Genomic DNA, 27,464 nt, shown 5'->3' on the forward strand with positions numbered 1-27,464 from the left:
ATGAAGCAGTTAGTAATAGATAATGACGTCTCCCATTAATAAGATCCTATGATCATCAAGAAAATAAATGTCCTATAAATTATGGCCAAAAGTATGTGAATACCCCCCTTAATTGCAGAGTTTATGTGTTTTAGCCACACATACACATGTGTGTAAAATCAGTTCTACAAAAGAATTTGTTTCCAACTTTGAGCCAACAGTTTATGCAAGACCCTTTTCTTTTCCATCATGACTCCATAAATACATGGTGTAAGAGGTTTGGTTTTACTCCTGCCCCTGACTTCAACCTCTTTGAAAAACTTTAAGTTTATTTGAAATGTTAATATGTTAATTGCAAGACAGACTTTTATGTCCAACATCAGTGGCAGACCTTAAAAATATGTTTTTTGGACTGAATTGGCACAAATTCCGAACACCCAAATCATGGGGATCAAGGGCCAGTTGTAGCCTAGTGGTTAAGGTACGGGACCAGTGATTAGAGGGTCGCTGGTTCAAGCCCCACCACTGCCAAGTTGCTGCTGTTGGGCCCTTGAGCAAGGCCCTTAACCCTCAATTGCTCAGACTGTATATTGTAACAGTACTGTAAGTTGCTTTGGATAAAGGCGTATGCTGAAAATGTAAATGGGGACAGCCTTTTTCAGAAAAGTGAAGGCCCTTACACTTGTTTGTCCAACACACTCATAATTAGTGCAATATCTTTAACCACAGTGTAAATACCAGCAATATACATCTTATATTTTTGGCCGGTTTGACTCTAAAAGTTTGTGTTTCTTATAAACTTTCACCTGGTTTTGTTCTAACATCTCCTCAGCAGCACAAAACAGGGAAGGAGGGAGTTGTGTATCTGAGGGAGCGTTGTCCACCAGTGCGTGTATGTTCTTATCTTTCTCAAAAATGCTCACTTGTGTTCCAAGTGCCGTCAAACTGCTCGGCCCGGCGGTACGCTACTCTAATTTTCTTATGTCATCTCTCTCCAAATCTCTTCAAAGGTTTACTGTGCGCCAAAGATTGGCACCATCTTTTTCCTTGGTGAGTTTTGGCTCAAAGTGGCAAGGAGACGCAGAAGAAGGCAGAAGGAAAAACAGAGACGGAGAGCGTACTTAAAAAGAGCCTCTGTCGAGCTGAATTTTCAGATGTGACTCCAATTGCACACATCTGCGGCATGCGGTGCATCTGTTATTTAGCGACTGAAGAGCTGACAGCAAACATCCTCATTATTGCAGCGCCGCTCTTTATTCATTCATCCTCTCTCTCTCTTTCTCTCTCGCTCTCAGTCTCTCTCAGTCTCTCTCACTCTAGACTCACAATGGCTAATCATCTGAAATCATCTGGTGTGCATAGAGTGCCGGTATTGTTTGGAGTAAATTGATGGCTTGATGTTCTGTGGCTTTTTTCTAGCAGCCATTGTCTTGATTTTTCAATGAGGGAACAAGGATGCGTGTGGTGGAGGTGAAAAAGCTTCGATTCGTCTTGAGGTTTAGGTGGGGAAAGGTGTGTGTGTGTGTGTGTGTGTGTCTGTTGTCCTTTTACATTAGGATACAGTCATTATTAGCACCCCTATTACAATCATACCATGTGTGATAGATCTGTTCAGTTTGCCATTATTTGATTTCTGACTATGTGCCCACGGTTCCTGATGAAGCCACGGCAGACGCTGGGAAGTGCAGGCGTGGGGGATGAAGCCACAGCAGGCGCTGGGAGGTGCAGGCGTGGGGGTAGGGTTAAAGCCCTGTAAAGTTAAGTAAGGGTGATCTCTGTACAGGTAACCAGTTTGCTATTTTTAATGTCAGTATAATAATGAAACGAGTTCACTAAACTTAAATAAAGCATGTGTTTCCTTCTGAAAACGCAGACTGACTGAATATACATACTGGATCATCAAAATGTCCATTCAATAGAACCAAAACAGCTCCCAAAGCCCCATCCACACCAAACTTAACAGTTTGAAATATAATTAAGCAGCCTGAAGAATGTGTTTCTGCCCTTTCAGAGTACATTGGCAGTGTGCTTTACATCAATCCAGCTGACACATTGCTCTGCGTGTTTATCTTATGTTTTTGTGCAGCTGCTTGGCCATTAAAACTCAGCTACAGAACTTCATCTTTGTTTACAAGCATTAAAAGAATTAATATGAATCCCACAGAGCATAAAAATGGTGGATAATTGTGTTTCTTAGCTCATAATACATTTGTCTAATAATCATGGCACATCAGAGGAGAGCCTGGTGTTTGTGATTCTCCTGGTAGGTAAAATATAGCTGTGAACAGGATGTCCACAGAGATTGCAGCACAGGAGGGAATTAGTGATCATTGAATATCAAAGCAAACATGGCATCAGAAACTCTGCTCTTAATGAGGGGGGCACAGGAGGGATGCAGGGGAGGAAAGGATGCGTGAATGCTTGAAAAATGAGGATGAAAAGTAAGCTGGGTCACAACCTCATAAGCTCATCTGTTGGCATAGGTGTACATGGATGCCAAGCCTTTGTGTGGTCGTAGGGCTGGGGTGAGGGTATTGTCCTCACCAAACACACACACACACATACATACACTCTCAGCACTTGGCGATGCCCTCTGTGCCATCTGTAGCCTGTGCCCTGTGCCACCACCCTTCCCCCAACCGAACTGTTCTGCATTGATGGGCTTAACCATCTGTATGCCAGGCAGGAGTGCAGGAAATGGGCACTGTGAAACACACACACACACAGACACACACAATGCATGCATGGCCTTGTGACATGTAGTGTACTCGTGACAAAAGCCCGACAGTCTGTCGTAAGAGAAAAAAGCCTTTGAAAACAATAGCTGCCAACAACGTGTAAATGCATTAATTCTAAATCCAGACTCTCTTTGCCTGGTAATGCACTAAAACAAAAATATGTGATTTGTTCATTCTCTTGAACATTTATTAAGTGACAAATATACAATGTTTTGGATAATTGGATAACAAATATAGTATTTGACAGAGTGTCCATCAAGGCTCAGTCTCTGATAGTAAAGATGGGTCTGGGGTTACAACCTTGTGGCAAACATCATGAAAGTATTGTCAGTTAAAAAAAAAACATTTCTCAATGCAAGATTGCTAATAATTTAGGTCTCTTACCATCTACCATAGATAATATTCAGGGAATCCAGATAAATCTCTGCCTACTGAGGGCAAGGCTAAAAATCTCTATAGACTGTGTGTAACCTTCAAGCCTTCAAAGAGCATCACATGAGAAACTGTCATGCTACTGCGATAAACATATCCTGCCTTTAGTCCAGACTTGTCTCCTTTTGAAATTGTATGGTGCATCAAGGAGCAAAAAAATCAGACAGTAGCAGACTGTTGAGTGTTTAGAATCTATGGATGGAACTTAAAGAAGAATCAACATTGGAAGAAGGAAAGGGAGATTTCAAATAGGAAATTAGGGGCCAAAATCAAGAAGACTAAAGATATTTTAAAGGGAATTACTAGGTGAATTCCAAAATAAAAACATAAACAAAGAGAAGTTCAAGTACTACAACATCTACAACAGACTTTGAAGATGGACACAAACATGCATGAATGGTTTTCCAGGAATAGATTTCGACCTTGAGTTGGTATGACAAGGGATGTCCATGAAAAGGGTCATAGCTGACCAAACAATTACCACAAAACAATGAAAGAAATACACAGTAGATCCCAAACAAGAATTGAGGTGCCAAGACACATTTGTTGATTTTGACCACACAGAAGAATGTTCAGTGCTTAAAGATGTAGTAAGAGATGTAGTGAGATCACTGCCGAAAACGAAAGCAAGAGGAATTGATGACAATGAATTGGAAATATTTCAAGATTCGGTTGGTAGAATGGAAGAGTTCCGTTTTTATCCCAAAACAAAGAAATGGGGACAAGAAAAAGTGTGCAAACTATTGTACAATCTTCCTCATTTCACACAGCAGAAAAATAATATGCTGAAAATTATCCAGTGCAGACTAGAGCCTTAAATTTAAAGAGAAGTGCCAGATGTGCAAGTAGAATTAAGGAAAGGCAGAGGAAATATTATTGCAGATGTACGCTGGATTATAAAAAAAGACAAGGAATTCCATAATGTTTGATTACAGTAAATCTTTTGACTGTGTTGACCACACAAAATAATGGAATGTTCTTATTAAGATGAGAATACCAGAGAATAATATGTCTTAATATATACGTATACACATGTAACGTACAATGAAATTCTTCTTCCTTGTATCCATGCTTGTTTGGAAGCAGGATTAGCCTTTGTACGGCACGCATGGATTCAAAAGGCTTAAGGACCTTGTTCAAGGGCCCAACAGTGGCGGCATGGTTGAGCCAGGATTCAAACCCACAGCCTCCCATTTTATAGCCAAAAACTCTTATCGTTGGTCTGCCACTGTTTATCTCATCGTTCTAATAGGTAATCTCTGCACTGATCAACAAGTCATAGTCATGACAGAAAGTTGACAGACGAACTGGTTCCACAAGAATTAGAAAAAATTCACGGCTGCATTCTGTCAGCATTCCTGTTCAACCTGTACCTAAAGCAGGACTGAAGCAGGACTGAAGCAGGACTGGAGGAAGATGATTGAAGATGGAAAAAACAAACAAATAAATCCTTAATCAAATTAAACCTTAATTTGGACACAGTTTAAGAAAAAACAATTCATTGCAAAAGACAATTACTTGGAAGGTAAAAGAGGAGGAGGACAGCCAGCAGCAAGATGAATGAATAAAATTAAAGAAACAATGAATAAACCATTAAGAAGCCAGAAGATCCAAACAGAAGACAAAATGTTCTAGAGAAACACTTTCCATATGGTTGCCAGGTAGTAAATGTTGGTGTGAAATTGGCTAATTAAAGCCGCTGTTATGACTATGAATAAATATATGAGTATATGTTGTCATCTCTTATTTTTCTTTTACTCTTTTCTGGTCTTTTTATCTTCTATCGCTTTCTTTTTAATATTTCTATCACTTTTATTTTCACTGAGCTACTCACCTATTTGTACTACTTCCTCTATTTTTCTGCCTGTATTTCTATTTTTAATTTTTTCATATCACTATTCATCACGACTGATCCACTTCTAATTTCATCTCATAATGTTTCTTTTCTTTAAAGTTTTAGTCACCTCATCTCCTCACATCTCATCTTGTTGAAGCTCTTTTTGTCTCTTGTCTTTTTCTGCTCTTTTCTTTTGCCTCTGCTTTTTGTGGCATCACTTGTGTTGTTGCTTGAACACATTAGGTACATTAGGAAAGGACCAATCTCATTACACCCATTACAAATGAATCTGTGCAACCTATCAGTCTAAACGTGTGTGGGTGGGTCTGTGTGTGGGTGTGTAAGTGTGGATTTGGGGCTTCCCTGAGGATTTAGGGCTGGATGGCAGTGTTTGAAGGTATTTGGCGTTCTGGTGGTAGAGAGTATAATCTTGGATGTTTGGCAGGTGTATGTGTGTTGGGGTGTGTGTGTGTGTGGAGGGGGTTAATCTTGAATGTTTGGCAGCCTGTAGATGGCAAAGAGTCTGGCAGGCTGGCATACTTAGCATTCATGGTGCTCTAGGATGCTTGCTACTCTTGTGGGGCAGCAGTGTCAGGTATTTGGCAAGTTGGTAGGGGGCACACTTGGCATTTGGACTGTCTTAGCCATGACGGAGTTCTTGCCTGGCAAGACTATATGGAGGGTGCAGGCTAGGGGTTTGGGGTGCTTGGCAGTTCCTATGCTGTAGTCAGGGAGAAAGGGGGAGGTGAGCACGGGATAGTAGTTGGTGCTGCCTAGGGGGCTCAGTGGCTCAGACAGGAAGGAAGCCCAGGGGTTCAGGTGGCACTGGCAACAGCAGGCATTGGGAGGAAGATGTGCCTCTAGGTGGAGAGGATTAAGAGACAGATCTATGTTCTTGGCTCTGTTGTTGAACTGCGCCTCTGCTACCCTTCTTTTTTCCTTTTCTCATTCTTTCTCTTCTTTATTCTCCTTCTTTGAAGCATCTGTTAGTCCCCAAACTAGTAGTATCTTACCATGCCTTGCCAGTAGACCTACACAGATCTTTAGTACTCAGTTTTCTGAATTTTAATGAAGCCATTGGCTTCAACATTTAACTTAATAGAACACACTAGAGTAATTTAACTGCATATGTAGTGTATATGTAATTACCACAAACTATAATTTCGCCTCACTAATCTCTACTGAGAAATAAACGGAAAAGATGTTTGCTTTAAGCTTAGCTAGAATTAAAGTCTCCAATTATCTGTTGGGTGACCAATACAGATTTGTTCACTATTTCTGTGGAAAATATGGATTCATTCTTGGCTTGCATGATGCACAAAACATTTTACAAGCCACTTCTTTCTTTCTTGGGTGGGTGGGTCTGGTACCATTTGGAAACACTGGGGACAGGGCATGAGCAGTGAGCAACTTTAATGATATTGAAATCTATCATGGGCCAGTGATAGCTCAGTGGTTAAGGTACTGGACTAGTAAACAGAAGGTTGCTGGTTCAAGCCCCGCCACCACCAAGTTGCCACTGTTGGGTCCCTGAGCAAGGCCCTTAACCCTCAATTGTTCCGCTCATTGTGCAAGTCGCTTTGGATAAAAGCGTCTGCTAAATGCTGAAAATGTAAAAAAAAATTAAAATGTAAATGAACACATTTTGGACAGGGTGCCAGTACACTGCAGGGCATCACACTCTTACATACTGACTCGCTGTCTAGTCTGTTTAGGGTCAAGTAAATTTATTTGTACATAGCTTTTTTTACAATGGACATGTCTCCAAGCAGCTTTACAGATTTTAGGACCAAAAATCCCTATTGAGCAAGCCGAGGGCAACAGTGACACAAAAACTACATCAAAAAGGAATGAAACTTATAGAGAAACCAGACTAAACAGGGAGATCTAGCATATACTAAATAGGTAAACAAATAACAGGGTAAAACAAAAAAGTAATTAGAGCTCAATCCATTAGTTCAGTTTGTCATAGAATTAAGTCTTTTGGTAAGCTCTGGACACTGTGAGTGCTGTCACTGCAGATACCCATTACATCCAGAGTAGAAAAACAGTAGGTGCATTTAAAATAAGATTTGAGCAGAATAAAGAAGAAGAAGGAGTAGAGTATATGTTTAGCTCCAGCTTAGACAACTTTTATCTTGCGCCCTTGGATCCGCCGATACTTCCGTTTAATCTGAATGAAGTCAGGAAAAATTACAAATTTCTTTTACACAATACTTAATCTTATCAATTGTGTGCATGTAGTTAGGAGGTAGATTCTAAATAATAGAGGTCCTAACACTGACCTGTGTGGAACACTATACTTTACTTTTGCTGTTTTAGAGAATTTATGGTTCATGTGAACAAATTGGTAGTAGTCAGCCAGAGAGGATTTAAACCACAGAGTGCCAGTTTTATTGAAACTATTTATTAAATGTATAAATTTCAGTATCATTAAAATTGCTCATTGTTCCTCAAAAGTAAACCAACATTCAGAAGCCCTATAATTCACCTGTAGCTTAAACTTGAACCGAGCATTTACTGTAGCAGTTTTTTAGTCTGTCTAATCATGTTAAAGATTGTTGTTCTGCTTTTCCAATATTACTTCATTCCATTGTTGCTGAATGACAAAGAAAAAATCATTCAGCTTTATAATAGTGAATTTTACATCGGAGATGGCCTGAGCAAACTCTCACTAGGTTAATGAGCAGCAACATGGTTTTCCCGTGAGGTATTGGCTGATGCTCTTTCTTTTTGGCATGATGTAGACATACACCTGAGTGCTCCAAAACACCAAACTGTCAAAAGTTGTGATTTAATAGAGGTAGTCACAGCTCATGGTGATAAACTAATCTTGTACATTTGCTTAGTAACACCTAGCTGTTAATTGTTTTCTTAATGAATGTGTATGTAGGAAGGTTGTTATTTTTTTCTCTCTGGGTTTGTAAACACTGGTTTACTTTTGGGAAAAAAATGACAACATATTTAAATCTTTTATGTTTATCGAAGTTGGCACGAACCACATTATTGGTATTAGGACAATAATTAACAGAATTGGTCATTTGTTTATTTGACACACTACTCAGTGTCCTCTGAGTTGTCTAAAATTGGTAAGGTGCAGCCTAGAGTGACCAGGTTTCTGATTACCAGATAACATATATGCACTGTCGCCTCACAGCAAGAAGGTCCTGGGTTTGATCCTCGGGTGGGGCGGTCCAGGTCCTTTCTGTGCAGAGTTTGCATGTTCTCCCGTGTCCGCGTGGGTTTCCTCCGGGTACTTCGGTTTCCTCCCACAGTCCAAAAACATGCAGCTAGGCTAATTGGAGACTCTAGCCGCTAAATGCACGAACCAGTGCATTGTAGTGCCGGTCCCAAGCTCGGATAAATAGGGAGGGTTGTGTCAGGAAGGGCATCTGGCGTAAAAATTGTGCCAAATCAGTGCGGATCATGATCCGTTGAGAGCCGACCCCGCAACCGAACAGGACAAAGGCAGAGGAACAAAATATATATATATATATATATATATATATACAGTGGGGAAAATAAGTATTTGATCCCCTGCTGATTTTGTAAGTTTACCCCCTTACAAAGACTTGAACAGTCTATAATTTTTATGGAAGGTTTATTTTAACAGAGAGAGACAGAATATCAACAAAAAATCCAGAAAAAAAACATTAAATAAAAGTTATAAATTAATTTGTATTTAATTAAGGGAAATAAGTATTTGATCCCCTACCAACCAGCAAGAATTCTGACCCCCACAGACCGGTTATGTGCCCATGAGGCACACAAATTAGTCCTGTCCCTGTTTAAAAGACTCCTGTCACAGAATCAGTTTCTTCCGTTCAAATCTCTCGACCACCATGGGCAAGACCAAAGAGCTATCAAAGGACGTCAGGGACAAGATTGTAGACCTGCACAAGGCTGGAATGGGCTACAAGACCATCAGCAAGAAGCTTGGTGAGAAAGAGACCACTGTTGGTGCGATCATTCGAAAATGGAAGAAATACAAGATCACAGTCAATCGCCCTCGCTCTGGAGCTCCATGCAAGATCTCACCTGGTGGGGTAAGAATGATTCTGAGAAAGGTGAGGTCAGTCCAGAATTACACGGGAGGAGCTTGTCAATGATCTCAAGGGAGCTGGGCGCACAGTCACCAAGAAAACCATTAGTAACACACTTCGCCGTAATGGATTGAGATCCTGCAGGGCCCGCAAAGTCCCTTTGCTCAAGAAGGCTCATGTACAGGCCCGTCTGAAGTTTGCCAATGAACACCTGAATGATTCAGAGAAAGCTTGGGAGAATGTGATATGGTCAGATGAGACCAAAATTGAGCTCTTTGGCATCAACTCCACTCGCCGTGTTTGGAGGCAGAGAAATGCCCGGTGGGGATGGTGTTCTTGGGGTCATATCCAGCATTTCTCTGCTCCCAGCTCCCTTGAGATCATTGACAAGCTCCTCCCGTGTAATTCTGGACTGACCTCACCTTTCTCAGAATCATTCTTACCCCACCAGGTGAGATCTTGCATGGAGCTCCAGAGTGAGGGCGATTGACTGTGATCTTGTATTTCTTCCATTTTCGAATGATCGCACCAACAGTGGTCTCTTTCTCACCAAGCTTCTTGCTGATGGTCTTGTAGCCCATTCCAGCCTTGTGCAGGTCTATAATCTTGTCCCTGACGTCCTTTGATAGCTCTTTGGTCTTGCCCATGGTGGTCGAGAGATTTGAATGGAAGAAACTGATTCTGTGACAGGAGTCTTTTATACAGGGACAGGACTAATTTGTGTGCCTCATGGGCACATAACCGGTCTGTGGGGGTCAGAATTCTTGCTGGTTGGTAGGGGATCAAATACTTATTTCCCTTAATTAAATACAAATTAATTTATAACTTTTATTTAATGTTTTTTTCTGGATTTTTTGTTGATATTCTGTCTCTCTCTGTTAAAATAAACCTTCCATAAAAAAAATAAAAAAAAAAAAAAAAAAAAATATATATATATATATATATATATATATATATATATATATATATATACTGTATATACAGTATATACAGTATATATATATATATGTATTAGCCCAAATAATGGTGGTTGGATTTCTCAAAATTGAAACATATCCATACAATACTGCTTTCAGAATATGCTGTTTTTACAACTGAATAATCTGAATAAACTAAAACTGCAAAAATCAGACAATAACTGGATTATTATTGTTCATGTAAACACACTCTGGGCTATATTTATGAAGGTTACAAGTGTTAATCCATCACCATTATCCTCCTCTGACATTAGCATTTATTAAAGCTGTACACAATGGTTCCACCCAATGATTTAGCTGTGCTCAAGTTAAACAACAGAAATGGTGTATAGTGGTACAAATGTATAATCACATAGTTAGAAAAACATCCTGAAGAGTAAATAGATTCATTAGTTAACATTTATATATTTAAATGTAATACACAGTAAACGTGACCTTAACACGAGAAGCTACTAATATAAAAAGATCTAATATTAATTGTGGCTTGCTGAAAAGAACATACTTGTTTGCTCTTAATTGACTCATCACAGCTTCATCCAGGATGTATTCTTGCCCTGCATCCAGTGTTTCCAGATGCTGATGGACCCATTATGTCTCTGATGGACATGGCGGTTGTTGAAGAATTAAATATTGAGTAAATAAACATGGAATGTTTCTTAATATGCTCCACTAGTAATTGAAGCTTTAAATCCCAGGACTGAACACTGTTGAGCCCTTGGCTATGATCTTATGTGTGTTTGAATTGGATTCTATTTTGCTTGTAAGTTTAAAACTAAATATATGCTAAATTAATTATTTCATATAAATTAATATCTCTTGGGTAATGTAAAAGCTGGACAAGGTTGAGGATTTGGTTTGGCTGCAGGCTGGAGATTTAAGAATTGTGAATTCCCTTGTGAATTTCCCAGAGACACATTAAAGCTGCAGTAAAAAATCATTTTAATATCTACTTTTCCTGTATGTCTATGCATTCATCTATCTGCTGTTGATGTGCCATCACAAAAGTGCAGATGTTTTGCATAAACGTGCTTTTTAAATATGTTCACGCAGGAGACCTGCCAAATCTGTTCTCCTGACAATCCATGTGCCAGTCCTGCAGGCTACGTAGCATAACGCGATGGGATAACACACCTGCCAGAGGCTTCCAGATAGGCGGTTTAGATGCCATTTGTAAATGAATGTGTCAGTTGCTTATGTGTACGTGTGTATTTATGTTTTCTAAGAAATTTGGAAAACGTGCTTAGGCTTAGGTTGACTTTAAAAGAGGTGGTGGAATAAATAGATGGAGAAAGGTATAGACGAAAGGAATGAAAAAGACGGACGGATGGTTTTGCGGGACATTATCGTCAGTCATTATTGGACTCCCGTTGTGCTCCATCACCACCCTAATGGCATGGAGAGGTCCATGGTGTCTGCTCTGTCTTTCCTTTCTCCTTTGATCTCTTTATTCCGACTCTGTGCACAGGTAAAATGCTCTATTGCCTAGCTCGTTAACCCAGTGTAATACTTCAGCAATGCATATGCAACAAGGGGAACAAAACCTGGAATTTATTTCACTTTTTAAAGCACAGAGCACGAAAAACACAAAATCAGCAGAACGGATCACAGACCACAATGCTGCTGAGAATAATGGTCCAGACAAACAGAAGTTGTTTGCACAACTAATAAAACAACCAAACAACAGAAAGTTTGGTATTTTGTCATCTCTGCTGCTCATTCCAGTCTTTCACATATGAGTTTGCATATGATTTCATTTCCCTTGGATCAGTTTGTTTAACACAACTGACAATAGATATAATAAGGGTGGATTGGCAGCAGGCAGCATATCTCATTTACTCACATCCCATATTTTCATTGCTGAAAACTTGCATTTAAAACATGCCCAGAAAAAATGTACTAATCTTTATATTTATTTATTTGTTATTTATTAGGGTTTTAACATCATGTATTACACTTTGGTTACATTCATGACAGGAACGGTAGTTACAGGTTACACAAGACTCATGAAGATTCATGATGAAGTTCAAGTTCAATGTCAAGCACGGTCACAGGCAATCTCTAATTCACCTCACTTACACGTCTTTGGACCGTGAGAGAAAACTTGAGCTTCTTGAGGAAATCCACACAGACACAAGGAGAACATGCAAACTCCACATAGAAAGGACCCAGACCGCTCCTCCTGGGAATTGAACCCAGGACCTTCTTGAGTAAGGCGACAATACTACCTACCAAGCCACCTTGCCGCCCTTCTATTAGAACCCATACTTCCTTAAGTAATATGACCAGATACTGTATGTTAGGTCAAATAATTACATTCAGAAACATAGATTATTACTTTTGTGGCGTTGCGTGTGTTTTGTTTTATGTTTAACTTCAGCATATCATCTACATTTCATGTAAGTGACTATAATTGACTACAGCTGCTCATATACATTTCTATATGACCTGGTTAGATTAAATCTACTAGACTGAGCCACAAGCATTACAGTAGGAAAAGGGATCTAAATCATGTTATCATTGGATATTTATGATATAGCAGAGTTTCAGAAAACTATTTTTCAGCATACCTTCATCTGTGAAATTGTTTTGTAAAAAATGTTTTGCTATCATTCAGTCACTGATGTTTTTCATTCCAGAAATGAATGAAATTTCAAGGCTGCCATAACATCATGTACAAATCCCATTTCATAAAAAGTTGCATTGTAAAATGCAATAAAAAAATTTAAATCTTTGTTTAATTGACAAAAGTATAGAGAAAATCTTTTTAATGTTTTCACTGATCGACTTGCTGATTTGCCTGCAGAATCATTTGGAAATTAAGAACACGTTGTAGTTTTGCTATTTTTGCTGGACACAAGACTTCAGCTGATCAACAGTCCGTGGTCATCATTTTGGGACTCTCCTCTTTATGATGCACAGTACATTGTCAATAGGAGACAGATATGGACTGCAGGCAGGCCAGTCAAACACACACTCTGTGTCTATGAAGCATCATACTAACAGTCTCACATGATGGTGGTAGTTTGATGGTCTGGGACTGCTTTACTTTTGCAGGACCTGGATGACTCATAATTGATGAAACCATAATTTTGCTCTCTATTAGAAAATCTTGAAGGAGAATGTCTGCCCATCAGTCCATGACCCAAAGCTCATTTGCAGTTGGGTTATGCAGCAGGACAGTGATCGGAAGCACACAAGCAAGTCCACCTCTGAATGGCTCAAAAGAGCTTTTTGTTTATGTTCTCTGAGGCAAGAACTTAAACAGATGAATTAAAACCATTCTGCAAGGAACATTGGGTCAGAATTCCTCCACAGTGATGTAAAAAACTCATCACAAGTGATTGCAAACACTGGTACTGCCAAGGAAAGCACATCCAGTTATTAGATTCAAGAGGCAATTACTTCATCACATGGGTGATATAGATTTTGAATAAATATTTGTCTTTAATAAATGGAATGATATTTTAAAAACTGGATTTTATTTTAAATTTGTTGTCATTTGTACTATTATATTAGTTGGAAGATCTGAACATTTTAAATGTGTCAAATTAGCAGAAATAAAAAAATCAGTGAGGGGCAAATACATTTTCACAGCAACGTAGTATATGCTCAGAAAATAGTGTTGTGAAAAGGTTAAGTCCTAAAGTGTTCAGTTCTTTTTATCATACATTTATTGTATGATAAATTCTAACATTAAAAACCAGAGAAAGAAAACTAATCTAATTTACTATTTAAAAAATTATTTTTAAATGAAATGATTCTTTCTGTGTTTGTGAATTGGCCTGGATGTATGTTAAACTACATTAGGATACGAGAGCTGGAACACTTTTAGTTATTGTTAATCATTGGTACCAGCTTCATCTGTATGTACTTTTGCATTTGCATGTGTGTGAGTGAAACACCACGTGCACTTAATTAAAAAAAAAAGAAAATCAATAAGAGACGCAACAGTAAACCAGCCAAGTGCTTAAACACAGGGTCTCTCAGCCTCTACTGTGCATGCATGGACGCATACCAGTAATGAGTAGCTGTTTATTTAAAATGATTGTTTTAGTCTAAACTGAATGAATAAAATGAAGTGCTTTGGAGCTGCACCAGGTGCTGAACAGACGCATGGTGATTGTATTTAAGCTTGATGTACTGTGTGTAAAAATGAGACCAAAGTAAATAATTTCAGTACGTTTTCCACTTTTATGACCTATATTCTCTACGATTAAATTAAAAGAAAAAACTTACAACAATATGGTTGCCTGAATATGCACACCTTTAAACTAATACCTTGTTGAAGCACCTTTTAATTTTATGACAGCATTCAGTCTTTTGGGTAGAAATCTATTAGCATGTCACATCTTGACTTGGCAGTCTTCGCCCACTCTTCTGTTTAAAAACACTCCAAGTCTGTCAGATTGTGAGGGCATCTCCTGTGCACAGCCCTCTTGAGGTCACCCTAAACATTTTCACTTGCTCTGGACTCTGGTGTGGTGAAGCCATTCTTTTGTTGATGTAGAGGTATGCTTTGGGTTGTTGTCTTGCTGAAAGGTAAATTCCTCTTCATCTTCAGCTTTTTAGCAGAGGCCTGAAGGTTTTGTGACAAAACTGTCTGATATTTAGAACTGTTCATAATTCCCTCCACCTTGACTAGTCCCTAGTTCCAGCTGAAGAAAAACAAAGCCAAAGCATAATTCTGCCACCACCACGCTTCACTGTAGGTGTGGTATTCTTTTAGTGATGCACAGTGTTGGAATTATGGCCAAGTTCAGCCTTGGTCTACTCAGAGCCTACCACATTTTCATACATGCTTTTTGCAGACTTTTTCTAGATTTTAGCAAAATGTAGCTGGGCTTGGATGTTTTTCCTTGTAAGGAAAGTAAATGTATTTATAGTCAAATAATCTTATTACTTTCCATAGAAATAGTTAATCAGTAGAGCTATTTTGACAAAATGTGGTGCTATCACGGCGTTGACAATAACCTCTATCTTAGTACGCACATTTGTTGTTTCGGAATCAGAGAAAGACTTTTAAACAAGGCAGGTGTGCAGTTCATTGATCTGTAACTGTTGTGTAGCTTTGTGGTGTAAAATGCAAAAACTCCCTCTGCAGCAGTAACATTTTCTGTTTTACTCTGTCTCACAAAATAGTTTATTTACCTGACAAACTCTCTTTAGCTCACGTCTTTAGCTTCAGTTTTGTGTTTTGCTAACCTGGCACCTTTATATAACACTGACACGTACATGCCAGCCTTGCAGGTCAAGCATTCTGCTACCCAAGGATCCCCACCTAGACAAAAACTTGGATTTTTTTGCAGTTCGTCTGTGAATTTTCATTTGTGCTTGGGCATTTTTGAGAGAAGTGCGAGAAGTTGGGACCTAAAGAGGAACGTAAAATCAGTGCAAAAACACACAAAGAATAGTGCATGCAGACTACAAAAAAGCCGAATTTTTGGTGATATATAAATACTGACCGGACGCATTTTTTATGTCCAAAAAGAGGACGTATGGTCACCCTACACTGTACCCTTTTACATGATAAATATTAATCGTTAACGTTACAATACCTGCTGGTCTCTTCGTGGACTTAAAAATTATTAAAAAATACTTTTTTTTTATTTAATTGTTAAATGTATTTGTTTATTATTAAATATGTTGTTGGTCATTTCATTGTTATTAAGCGATGTATCCTGTTTGGATCTATCCAAGTTTGCAGCAGGTCTGAAACAGGAGACAGAAATACCATGGACAGGGCACTAATACATCACAGGGCTGTGGCCACTCCCACATCAGACCTAGCCAATCATGTCTGTGTCGGTACCTGACCAGCCGATAGCACCACTGAGATTTGAACCTGTTTTTCAGGGGTAGTGGGCTAGCGTTATAGACCTTAGTGCCAATGTCTTGTTGTATTAAAATATTTTTGTTACACCACTTATGCCTAGAGGAAGCTTTTGGCTTTCTAAGCACTACAACTGTTTCTTAGTGGTCATTTGAAAGGGGATTACTGAAATCTTAGAGAAGTCCACATCCCAGAACAATATCCTGAGAAAAATACTTTATTTGTGTTTTAATTTAAGTAGGGAATTATATTAAATGAATGCTAGCTCTGCTTGCCAGATTGGCAGAGCTCATACTGTGACAGGCCACGCTTAACAACAAGACAGCGGAACCGCACAGCTTCAAGCCTCTAGCTGCATCTGCTCTTACTGAAACTTCAGCTTGTTGATATTTTCCGTTCTAACATGATGGACAGGATCTTTGTAGCGAGTGCTGGATTTAGTGATTTCAGAACGTGTGGAAGTGAGAGTGTTTATGCAAAAGCAGCTTTCAGCTGTGGAGCAGAGATAGGAGCTCTGCCTTAATGACTCCCGCCGTCTATCACTCCAGCATCAGAGTGAGATCTGTTCCTCCTGAAATAGCCGAATAATGCACCTGGTCTCATCCGAGTCTCATCAGACCTCATCCAGCAGAGAGACGAGACGAGGAGAGGACGAGGAGAGGACGAGGGGAGGACGAGGAGGAGACGAGGAGAGGACGAGGAGGAGACGAGGGGAGGACGAGGGGAGGAGAGGACGAGGGAAGACGAGGAGGAGACGAGGGGAGGACGAGGGGAGGACGAGGAGGAGACGAGGAGGGGACGAGGGGATGAGACGCTGTGAGATTTAAAGCGCTCTGTGAACTCTGCTGTTCATACAACAGTTCCACTAATAAAAAAGAGACATTCAGATTTATACAAAGATCATTTATTTCTTCATTCATTCTGTCTCATTAAACTGTTTACCCTGGTCAGGACTGCAGTGGGTGTGGCAGCACATGGAAACAGTGGGTTCAAGGCAAGAATACATTCTGAAAACAGCAGGAATGTATGAAAGGACACTCACTCACTAATTACTCTCTCTCACTCATTTACTCAGTCACACTCTCAGTCACTCACTCTCTTAATCTCTCATTCATTTACTTACTCTCTTAATTACTCTCTCACTCATTTACTCATTCACTCTCTTACTCGCTCATTCACTCTCTCACTCACTTGCTCACTCACTCTCTTAATCACTCATTCATTTACTCACTCTCTCAATCATTCTCTCACTCACACTCTTTTACTTGCTCATTCACTCTCCCAATTACTCTCACTCACTCAGTTACTCTCACTTAATCACTCTCACCCATTCACTCTCACTCAATCATTTACTCAATCACTCACTTGCTCACTCACTCATTCACTCAGTCGCTCTTACTCAATTGCTCTCAATCACTCACTCATTAATTCACTCATTCGCTTACACTTACTCAATCACTCTCACTCAGTTGCTCTTACTCAATCGCTCTCACTCATTAATTCACTCATTCACTTACTTACTCATTCACTCAATCACTCACTTGCTCACTCACTTATTCACCCACTCACTCACTCTCACTCACTCATTCACTCACACTTACTCAATCACTCTCACTCAGTCGCTCTTACTCACTCAATTGCTCTCAATCACTCTCACTCACTCATTAATTCTCATTTGCTTACTTATTCACGCAATCACTCACTTGCTCACTCACTTATTCACTCACTCACTTAATTACTCTCACTTAATCACTCTCACTCAATCACTCTCACTCATTCACTCACACTTACTCAATCACACTCATTCACTCAATCGCTCTCACTCAATCGCTCTCACTCATTCATTCACTCACACTCACACAATCACTCTCATTCACTCAATCGCTCTCACACAATCACTTTCATTCACTCACACAATCACTCTCACTCATTCATTCACTCACTCAATCACGCTCACTTAATCACACTCATTCATTCACTCAATCGCTCTCACTCAATCGCTCTCACTCATTCATTCACTCACACAATCACTCTCACTCTCATTCACTCAATCGCTCTCACACAATCACTCTCACTCATTCATTCACTCACACTCACACAATCACTCACTCATTCATTCACTCACTCAATCACGCTCACTCAGTCACACTCATTCATTCACTCAGTTGCTCTCACTCACTCAATCTTTCTCATTCACTCACTAGCTCACTCAGTCTCTCTTCTCTATCACCCTCACTCTCACTCACTCACCCATTTTCTCATTCACTTACTCTCTTAATCCTTCACTCACTTTCAATTACTCTCCTACTCACACTTATTCATTTACTCACTCTCTCAATCACTCTTTCTCTTACTCGCTCACTCACTCATACTTACCTTCTCATTCACTCACTTGCTCACTCTTACACTCTCACTCATGTCTTTTAAAAGGTGATAAAAATCACATTATTTATTGAAACATACCAAGGTAAGGAAAACTTACCCTTTTTTTGTTCGGTTTCTGTTTTCTTCAGTTATCTAGAAATCAGCACTAGTTAAAAGTAACATAGTTCTTTCATGGAAGATGATTTGCATGTTCTCTTATTGTTCTAGTATTGTTCTGTGATGCCCTAAACTCTCTGTTCAAGCAGAGTGTGAACCATACAGTGACAATGGGGGGAAGGGTCAACGTTACATATTAGCTATAACTAACAACCCCCCACCCCCCAAACTGTTGTTTTTATATCTACAAGTATTAAATAGGAGGGTCAGGCCCTCCCAATATCCCCCTTATCCCCCCATGTAATTCTAACCATGTGTTCGGGGTTTACTATCACCTTGCGATCAGGGGAATTATAGATACTTGTAGTTTTCTTTAAAAAGTGTTGTTTTGATAGCCTGCACTGTAAAGAAAATCTTTAAACATTTGAGTAAACTGTTTTTACATTGACTGTACAGAAAATATATTTAAAATTCATTTATACTCATGCAGATGAACTACTTAACTGAGTTTTAAAAAAGTTATAATATTTTCCTTTTTTTGACCAGTGACTTGTTTTTTATCACTTTGAAGTACTCTTAAAATATTTGCATAACAGTCATTATTGGGCAATTGCAACGATTCATGTTTTCTTTAACAGACGTTGTTGATTTGCCTAAAATGTGCAAAATATTGGGATGGAAACATGCCTACGGACGTTCAGTAAGGATTCCTGGAGTAGTTTTTTTTTAAACATACAGTACAATACCTGACATCAGACTTAAGCAGATTTTGTTTGAGATAGTTAAAGAATATATTTTGTGTTATTGTGCTTGTGGAAAATGCTCATTTTACTTTGCTAACCATATATTTTACATAAAAACAATGCATATGTAGAAATGGAAAGACCCATCTGTCAGACAGGAAGCTTGACTAATTTGATATATTTGTCAGTACAGGATATAACGAAGATAATCAACAGGTTACACAGAGGAACTGTGTATAGATTCTTGATGATGCTTGGAATAACACACTTGACATTTTGTTATAAACCTGTATCACAGTACAAGCAAGAGAGTAAATTATGTATGGTTGTTTTAATAGAGCTAAATGTTACATAATATTCTATAATAACTGTGACTTTATTCGTAGGTAAAACAAGCACACAATTTACTGGCTGGACAATAAGTCTAGAGTTTGCTTTATCTGGAAATCTGGGGTGCTTTCTGGTGGTGCAGGGCTTTGTCATCATTTAATAATAATTACATTGTTAGGTTTTATGTGTTCATAATTTTGGATCTTATATAGTAATCAAATTTAAAAACGTATTTTATTTCAAACTGAAAATGTCTAACCCCACCCACTAAGGGTGTAGTTACCTGGTAAAGTGCTTTCTGCATTTTCTGTTAAGATGATGAATTTTTTTATATTTGAGAAATTAGGGTTTCTAAATAAGACCATATGAAGAGTAACTAGTTGGACAACGGCAGGCGTGTGTGGGGGTGTGGGGGTGTTATAGAGGAAGGGGATTGTTTACTGGTTGGCTATGTCGGACCCTCGGCTCTTATGGCCTCTAATGCAGCACAGCTGTGAGGGGGCTCGGACACTAAGCATCTGCTGAAGGGGGCCATTGTGTGTATATGTGTGACAGTGATTAAGCAAGTATGTCTGTGCTATATGAAGTATCGGTATGCCCTCGTAAACTGGTCCACAGTTTTCCCTAACCTTTACTTACAGCAAGCTTGTTTTGTTTTCAAATTTGTATCACTTCACGACATTTAATAGTGCCAATCTTACCTAAGTAAGAAAAATATTCAAATCATTCATTCTCTTAGTAGCTTGTTTTTATAGCACTAAATTTATTAAAATGAATTGGGGTAGGTTTGTTTCTCTTGCCTTGATTAAGCTTCATGATTAAGCACCATTCAAATACAGATTCTCTCTGTACTTGTTGTCGATGCTGAAAAGAACAGTCACACCGTAATGTAAGTAATGTCGCATTAACCTTCGAAATTATGTCTGTAAAAAACCTGGGATAACTGACCGGTGCTGCTATTGTATCTAAGTCAAGCAAGAGAGATGTAGGAAGTAATTCTGGCTCTCATCCAAGTCATAACCATAAATTCATTTTGCCTAATATAATAACACACAAACAGTTCTACTTTTTATGTTTTTATTAAACATTTATTATTCATTTACAATCCAGATTGGAAGAAGAATGTAAATCTTTAACCTGATGACTCTTCCAAAAGTCAGGTGTTCCATTCATGAGGTGAGATTGGGTACTATAAGAGAGGTGCCCTGTCCTAGTAGGAGTCCTTCATTGCTAATGATGCATGAAAAGTCAAAATGGAAAACGTACAAAAATTTCTTACATTGTGAAAGGCTTTTGTTATATGACCATGGTAAGTTTAACCGTGTCGTAAAAAAAGTACACCACACACTAAGAAAACAAAACTCCTCTAGAGATTTTTCAAGTTTTTAAAAGATTATACCTGAAAGATCTTCAACACACTTGGGACAGATGTGTTCTATCAGTAAATTAGACTAAAGATGAAGTAAACCATAAAGCTTTATGTTTAAAGGAAAAAGTACTTTATACCAACACCTCATTTCTACTGTAAAGCATTGTGTAGGGTGCATCATTGTTTGGTGCTGCTTTTGGGGCGTGAACAGTTTAAAGTCAGATATCCATGAAAGTAAAACACGCTAGCACCCCAGAGCTGACATTTCAAACTCGTTGGTTTGAAACTCAGGTCTGCTACATAAACAATGATTGGCTTGTTGTTCATACAGGGGAGGGAAATGCCGGATACGGACCTCATAACTGATGCAATTACCACCTCTGCTGACTGGTTGATGGTGTCTGCACAGAGTAGGGGAATAATGCGATCAGGGTGTGGCTCAAAGCTGCACAAAGCTGATCTGCATATCAACTCGCCTCGTGCAGGTGAAAAGATGCAGTCGGCAACTGCACACGTGTCAGGGGGGCGTGTGTCCGTTTGCTCTCCTCAATTGGGGCGGGGCTCAGCACCAGTAGAGAGGAAGCATAATGCAGTTGGGTAAAAATTGGATGTGCTAAAAATCTGAAGAAAAAGTGAGAAAATGCATAAAAAATAAAAAAGATATCCATGAAAGAGACTATGACATTAAAATTATATGTAAGAAAATTGGAAGAATAATTGTAATGAGCTCATCTGCCATGGAGATGGGCTTGGTTAAGAAATTATGTCATTCTGCCTTCCCAAATATGGCCGGCAGTGGAGGCATAGAGGCGCAGATCATTGACATGTTGGTTCCCCTTATGCCAAGTTCACACTACACGACTTTCTGATTTGTCGGGTCGCTGTACAGTTCACACTACACGACTGAATCTTTTGCACTCGGGAGTCTTTCAGTCGGTGTATATTTCACACTACACGACTGATCGGTGATAGGGGGGTTTCACACTACACGACCTATCACCAACTGGAATCGCAGGCGAGCTTCTCTGCTCTCCCAAACTACGTTTTGTCACGAAAACAAACGCGAGAAGTGACGAGGGGTTTAATGATACCACGTCCAAAAATGCACGTCAACAAGTAGCGAGTGATCAAAGTGTTTGTGCTCTGATGTGCAGCGTAAAATCAAGGAGGAAAAATAAATGAATCTAAGTTGATTTGGCAACACGAAAAGTATGGATTGTTCTATTGTAAGTTGGAGGTTAATTAATATTTTTGCAATGCAACGTTGGTGTTTTGTAGAGAACGATCAAGTCAGAAATACTGTAAAATGTGTGTGTGTGCCGGTGTATTCTGATATAAACTATATTATCCCCCTGTCCCACCTGTTTACACTCCTCTCCTGCGTTTCCCCTCACACCGTATCTTGCGTTCTCATTGGCTGTTCGAGATAGCACTCATTGCCAGCCGTGCAACTGAGATCAGATATCTGACATGCTAGAAAACTCAATCCGGTCGCCGAGCGCTCGGCGAGCCGGTCGGATGGAGTTGTTGAGTAGTTCACACATAGCGATGGAGAGCCGAGTTTTGATCGCCGAGCGAACGCCGAGTTGCTCCCGAGCCGGCAAATCTAGCGCCGACCAGTCGCCGAGCGAAATCTGGCCAAAAATGGTGTAGTGTGAACTTGGCATTAATTGACAGTCATCTGCACCTTGTTAAGCTTTAATTCGCTCCAGGTAAAGGTGCTTCTATTTGAAACCTGCCTTTCTCTTCAAGCCGTGATGCCGAACCAGAGAATAATTAAACAGTGTGTTTAATGAAGACATGAAAACTACAGTTTATTGGGTGGTATTAGTTAGAGCAGAAAGAGTTTCTCTAGTATAATTTAATTAAAGCTTAATACAGAAATACCGATTAGTTGAAATGAACAAGCATTTTTCCTGCAAAAACATACAGACAGTTTTCTAACTATGTAAGATGGACAGTAGATCATATGATCTGACCTTTAACTCTTCAACTATAACTGCACAATTCTTTCCTCCTTGTTCTTTTGTTCAGTCTAGCCTTAAGTAAAAGAACAGCCAAAAGCTCTAACTGTCACAGAAAAGTTCATTTATGTTCTGCGTGTGCTGGTATGTGTGTTTAAAAGCCATTTGTAGAAAGGAATGCAGGAAGATTTCAAGTATTGTTTTCAGTATCTAAAAAGGGATGAATTTCCTGCAGGCACTAACACACATGACTATACAAGCACACAAACGCTGCAGTGTGTCTCATTCTTGGTGCCGACCATTTTAGCTTTAAAAAATACTGGACAGAACAGCAACAAATATCAACATAACCTTATCAGCCCAGCCAAATAAGGTTATCACAGAGGCAGCAGCTGCAAGAGCGATCACGATGGTGTTGGCACACTCTGGCAGTAAATCAGATTACACCAGGACTCCTTCAAATTACATATACACAACAATTTGAGGGTGATTGGGTGAGCTAAATACGACATAATAGGAGTCAATGTTTCACATATCATTTTTACCTCAGCAGGAAATGGAACATTTAAGTGAATAACTAAATATGCAGGTAATGTGTATGCGTGTGTACGGACACAGAGGTTTGGGCTCTGAATATGGCTTTTACAACAGGAACAAACACAAACAGCCTGACAGCAGTGAGAACTGGAGGGTGTGTGTGAGTGTGTGTGTGTCTGAACAGAGTCTGTGTACTGTGGTTGAGAAAGACTGACACTCTGTTTAAAGTTCAGTGTGAAAGGTTTGCTGCTGTATTTCAATCTGTCAGGCATGCTTTTCACCGGCCAGAACAATAGCAGCTCTCTCTCTCTCTCTCTCTCTCACTTTTTTTTCATTGCCCATCTACCAACTTCTAATAGTGAGTGACAGCGTTAAGGGCAAAGTGTAACCTGCACTGAGCGTTGTGTGGGTGGTTGGTGAGGTAGGATCAGTTGTTTCAGCCACACCCACTGCTATCAGGTGTGTCTAATCAATTATATAAAATTAATTCTATGCCTCCTTCCAGCCGTGTGGCAGTAGTCTGAGAAAACCTCCTTCCTAATTCAACATGTTTCTGTTTGATATGGGGGAACTCTAATGGCCTACACAGTCCTGACCCAAAACTTTTGGGATTACCTCTGGAATGAATCGGAACATCGATTGCGACCCAGGCCTTCTCGTCCATCATCAGGGCCTGACTATACAAATGCTCTTTTGATGGGGTACAATTTTTTACACACACACACACGAATATGAAGATGCACAGCTGAAAGTGAATATTTATCAGTGATAGTCTTATGCAAGTTTAGACAGTCTTGGTGGAAGGCACTCTACAGGTACAGACCTATAGAACTTTTGTGCAGATTTTACCTCACAAATTCTATGTATTTGTTAAATCAAACAGGGACAGAAATTATTAACTGCATCATTGCCTTTGTACATGCTATTTTTAATGTGTGTTTTTTTGGGGGGAAGTGTTAAATAAAGCAAATTAACAAAACTGAGGTGAAATTGGAGCAGTTAGTTGTCAGAAAGAGGAGCGGTAACTTATTATTTCTTTTGAAATTTAACAAAAGATGAAATTTGACCAGGGGTGTCCAAATGTTTGCATAAGACCAAATGACATGCCTAAGTATTGCACCTTATTTTAAAGCAAAGATTTATAGATAGACATGTAAAACACACTAACCGGTGTTAGAATGACAGTTACAGTTTGGATAACATTTACATTTACAACATTTATCCTGTTCACCCAGTTTTACTTATACATATTCAAATTGCATAATGTTCAAATGAAGATGTGTGGAATGTCAGTCCTAAACATTCTACAATTAGTCTTTTTATGTGAATTAATCATTGTATCAATAATAATTAAATAAATAATAAATAAAAATTAAATTAAAATAAAACCAAAACATGAAATGCTAGGAAAGGACAGATCAGTTAAATCAGCCGCTTCCTAAAGAGCTTCACATTTAGGACAAATGATTAACAATGTTTTTTTTAATTTTTTATCTCCAAGTCACTTGGATAAAAACCTATTATTTTTAATTATTATAAACCTTGATTCTGAACCAATGCTTCTCATCTCCTGAACAAACATGGCTGTTGGTGACAATAATGTGGCGAAGTCTCTGCTCTAGCTGCCAATAACATTTTGGAGGTGTATCATCTGCCCCTGGTGTAACTTTGCGCAAGGAGACAGTACAACAGTTGTATTTATATAATAAATTAATAAAATAATTAATAAATTAATACCAGCAGACACTCACTAAGCACTTTATTAGGTACACCAATAGGGTTTGTACATTCAGTGATTATTTTATAAGCTACACCAACCATTTAAATAAACTCAGCAGGCAGTTACTGACTGCAGCATGTCTGTGTCTGTACACCTTGTCACCATTTGGCACCTGTTATCAACTCAGGGACCATTATAGGACCCCTCTGACCAAATGATGTTTAAGTGGTGAACCAGCACTGCAAAAACACTTACATTGTAGTGTGTGGTGTTCTGGTATAAATAAGTTAGGTGCAGCAGTGTTCTTCTTTATTAGGAACACACTTTATTAGCACACAATGTAGATGTGCAGTTGGAGACTAGAGAAAGGTTCTTTTTTGCCTGCACGATGTGTGTTAAACTTCCTCTAGTCTTTTGTAAGAGGATATTTTCTGATTATCTGATGCTGTTGGCTTTATATTTTTGATTCTAGTGCCATTCCCCTCCTATCATTGACATTAAGATACCTAAAATACCTAAAACACTGCTGCACCTGATACACTCGTACCAATACAATACACCTCATTTCATTACCATGTTAGAGTCATTACAGTGCTGAGAATGGTCCACCATCTAAACATCATCTGGTCACTGGGTGGGGAAGAGGGGAGTCTCTTTAGATTGATGGGGTGACAAAGTATACCGAGCCACAGCTAGACTACAATCAGTTATGGTATACTATGCTGAACCCAACCAGGATAAATGAAAAATTTTCCAACTTTTGTAGTATACATGTTCTTATTTATGAGGATTTTAACGTCATGTTTTACACACTTGGGTTACATTCATGACAGGAAAGGTAATTACTGGTTACACAAGATTCATCAGTTCAAGTGCAATGTTAAAAACCGTCATGGGCAATTTAGTGTCTCCAATTCACCTCACTTGCATGTCTTTGGACTGTGGGAGGAAACCAGACTTCCTGGAGGAAACCCACGTAGACACAGGGAGAACATGCAAACTCCACACAGAACCCGGGACCACTCCACCTGGGAATCAAACCCAGGACCTTCTTGCTGTGAGGTGTCAGTGCTACCCACCGAGCCACCGTGCTGCCCCACACGTTCTAAATGTAAACTTTTCACGTCAACTGTAGATGTTATGCTAATAATAATAATAATAATAATAATAATAATAATAATAATAATAATAATACAACACGAAGCATCTCTGAGTAACTGTTGGACAAACCAGAGAAGTTGTCAGGAACAGCCGGATGAAGGAACAGCGCGTGTTGTGCTCTGGCCCTTTAAGGACTGATGGAAGAGCCTGAAGCAGGGAGTAAGGGGAGGAGAGAGCGCGAGGTTGCTGGACGAGCGAGAGAGAGAGAGAGAGAGAGCGCGCGCGCGCGTGTGTGTGTGTGTGTTTATGTGTGTGTGTGTGTGTGTGTGTGTGTATGTGTGTGTGTGTGTATGACGGACAGACACGCAGTAAGGGAGAACGGTCTCGGCTGTTTGAGAGGTTAGAGAGCGATCATTACGCCGGGCTGTGTGCGCGAGCGGAGTCGGGTCTCGTGGCCGGAGGACGTGTATGTGGTTGTGGAAGGATCGTTGTGTGTGAAACCCTCTCTGTTCCAGCATGCTCACTGAGCCTGAGATACCTCAGGAGTTTAACAGGTACGTTCATTAACGCTCATAGACTTTCACACACGCTCGCTCGCTCGTTCACACACACACTGATTCACGTGCGCTGGCTGAGCACTGTATTTGAGAGCAGGGCTTTTGGGACAGACAGAATGAGGGAGAGTTGCTAAAAGCTGCGAGAGGTGTGTTGTTTAGGGGGGGGGGGTGAGTGTGTGTTGTTACTTGGTGTAGTTTGTGGACTTTGTGTTGATGAACGTTGTAACAGGCTGCTGTGAACAGACAGAAAAGTTCTCTGTGTGTGGCGGTGTGGCGGTGCATCCTGTGTTTAGTCTGTCTGAGGTAAACAGACTGACCAAAATATTACACCCCCCTCTTCCTTAATATCTGTCATTCTTATGTTCTCTGTCTCATACACCGTGTTAGTAGCAGGTTTTATTTGTGAACTATGTTTATAAAATTCTATATTTTTTACTGGAACCTTTTAAATTCAGTTCATCATCATTTTTAGTTTTCTAGCTGAACACCATGATGAATTGTGCTATTAATAATCTGACTCAGTTGACGCCAGTGTGAGGGGAAAAAAGAAAGATAGTGTTAGATAAGGGTTTCTGAGTAACCTCCTGTTTAACTTTCATCAGACGCCCCTTCTTCTAGCTTCCTCCTAGTTTCTAAATTTGTTGTTAAGCACTTTATATAACTCTGGTGGTTTTTTTAAGCTGCAGTTTGTTTTTCATGCTTTTAAGAAACCAGACACCTCACTGGCCTCAACGTTTATGTAAATTTGCAGGCAGCAACTGTTAGAAAAAATGATGTCAAATGATTAGCTGTCCAGTCTAGATCAGTCTGATGGTTGCAAGTAGCA

The 27,464-nt window shown here is 39.5% G+C and overlaps 1 protein-coding gene and 1 long non-coding RNA gene across 7 annotated transcripts in view; both read left to right on the plus strand.

Annotated features, from left to right (window-relative positions):
* The window catches only part of LOC134324007 (uncharacterized), a 218,741-nt gene extending 202,160 nt beyond the window's left edge, over positions 1-16,581 (plus strand). Inside the window, exons 5-6 of one of the 3 annotated variants that reach the window (XR_010014138.1) lie at positions 1,399-1,491; positions 1,643-1,659. This is a non-coding gene — a long non-coding RNA (uncharacterized LOC134324007). Of the gene's footprint in view, positions 1-1,398; positions 1,492-1,642; positions 1,660-13,109; positions 13,393-16,467 lie in introns of those variants that run through there. The other 2 variants (XR_010014137.1, XR_010014139.1) reach the window with 2 other exon arrangements.
* A 9,860-nt stretch (positions 16,582-26,441) lies between these two features.
* The window catches only part of sox5 (SRY-box transcription factor 5), a 92,589-nt gene continuing 91,566 nt past the window's right edge, over positions 26,442-27,464 (plus strand). For all 4 annotated transcript variants that reach the window (XM_062995614.1, XM_062995641.1, XM_062995623.1 and 1 more), the window contains exon 1: positions 26,442-26,635. In XM_062995614.1, the coding sequence (XP_062851684.1) occupies positions 26,598-26,635 (38 nt within the window). In that variant the 5' untranslated portion in view covers positions 26,442-26,597. The remainder of the gene's footprint in view (positions 26,636-27,464) is intronic.

This window comes from Trichomycterus rosablanca, chromosome 1 (genome assembly GCF_030014385.1).
Source record: "Trichomycterus rosablanca isolate fTriRos1 chromosome 1, fTriRos1.hap1, whole genome shotgun sequence".
In the NCBI taxonomy this organism is placed as follows: domain Eukaryota; kingdom Metazoa; phylum Chordata; class Actinopteri; order Siluriformes; family Trichomycteridae; genus Trichomycterus; species Trichomycterus rosablanca.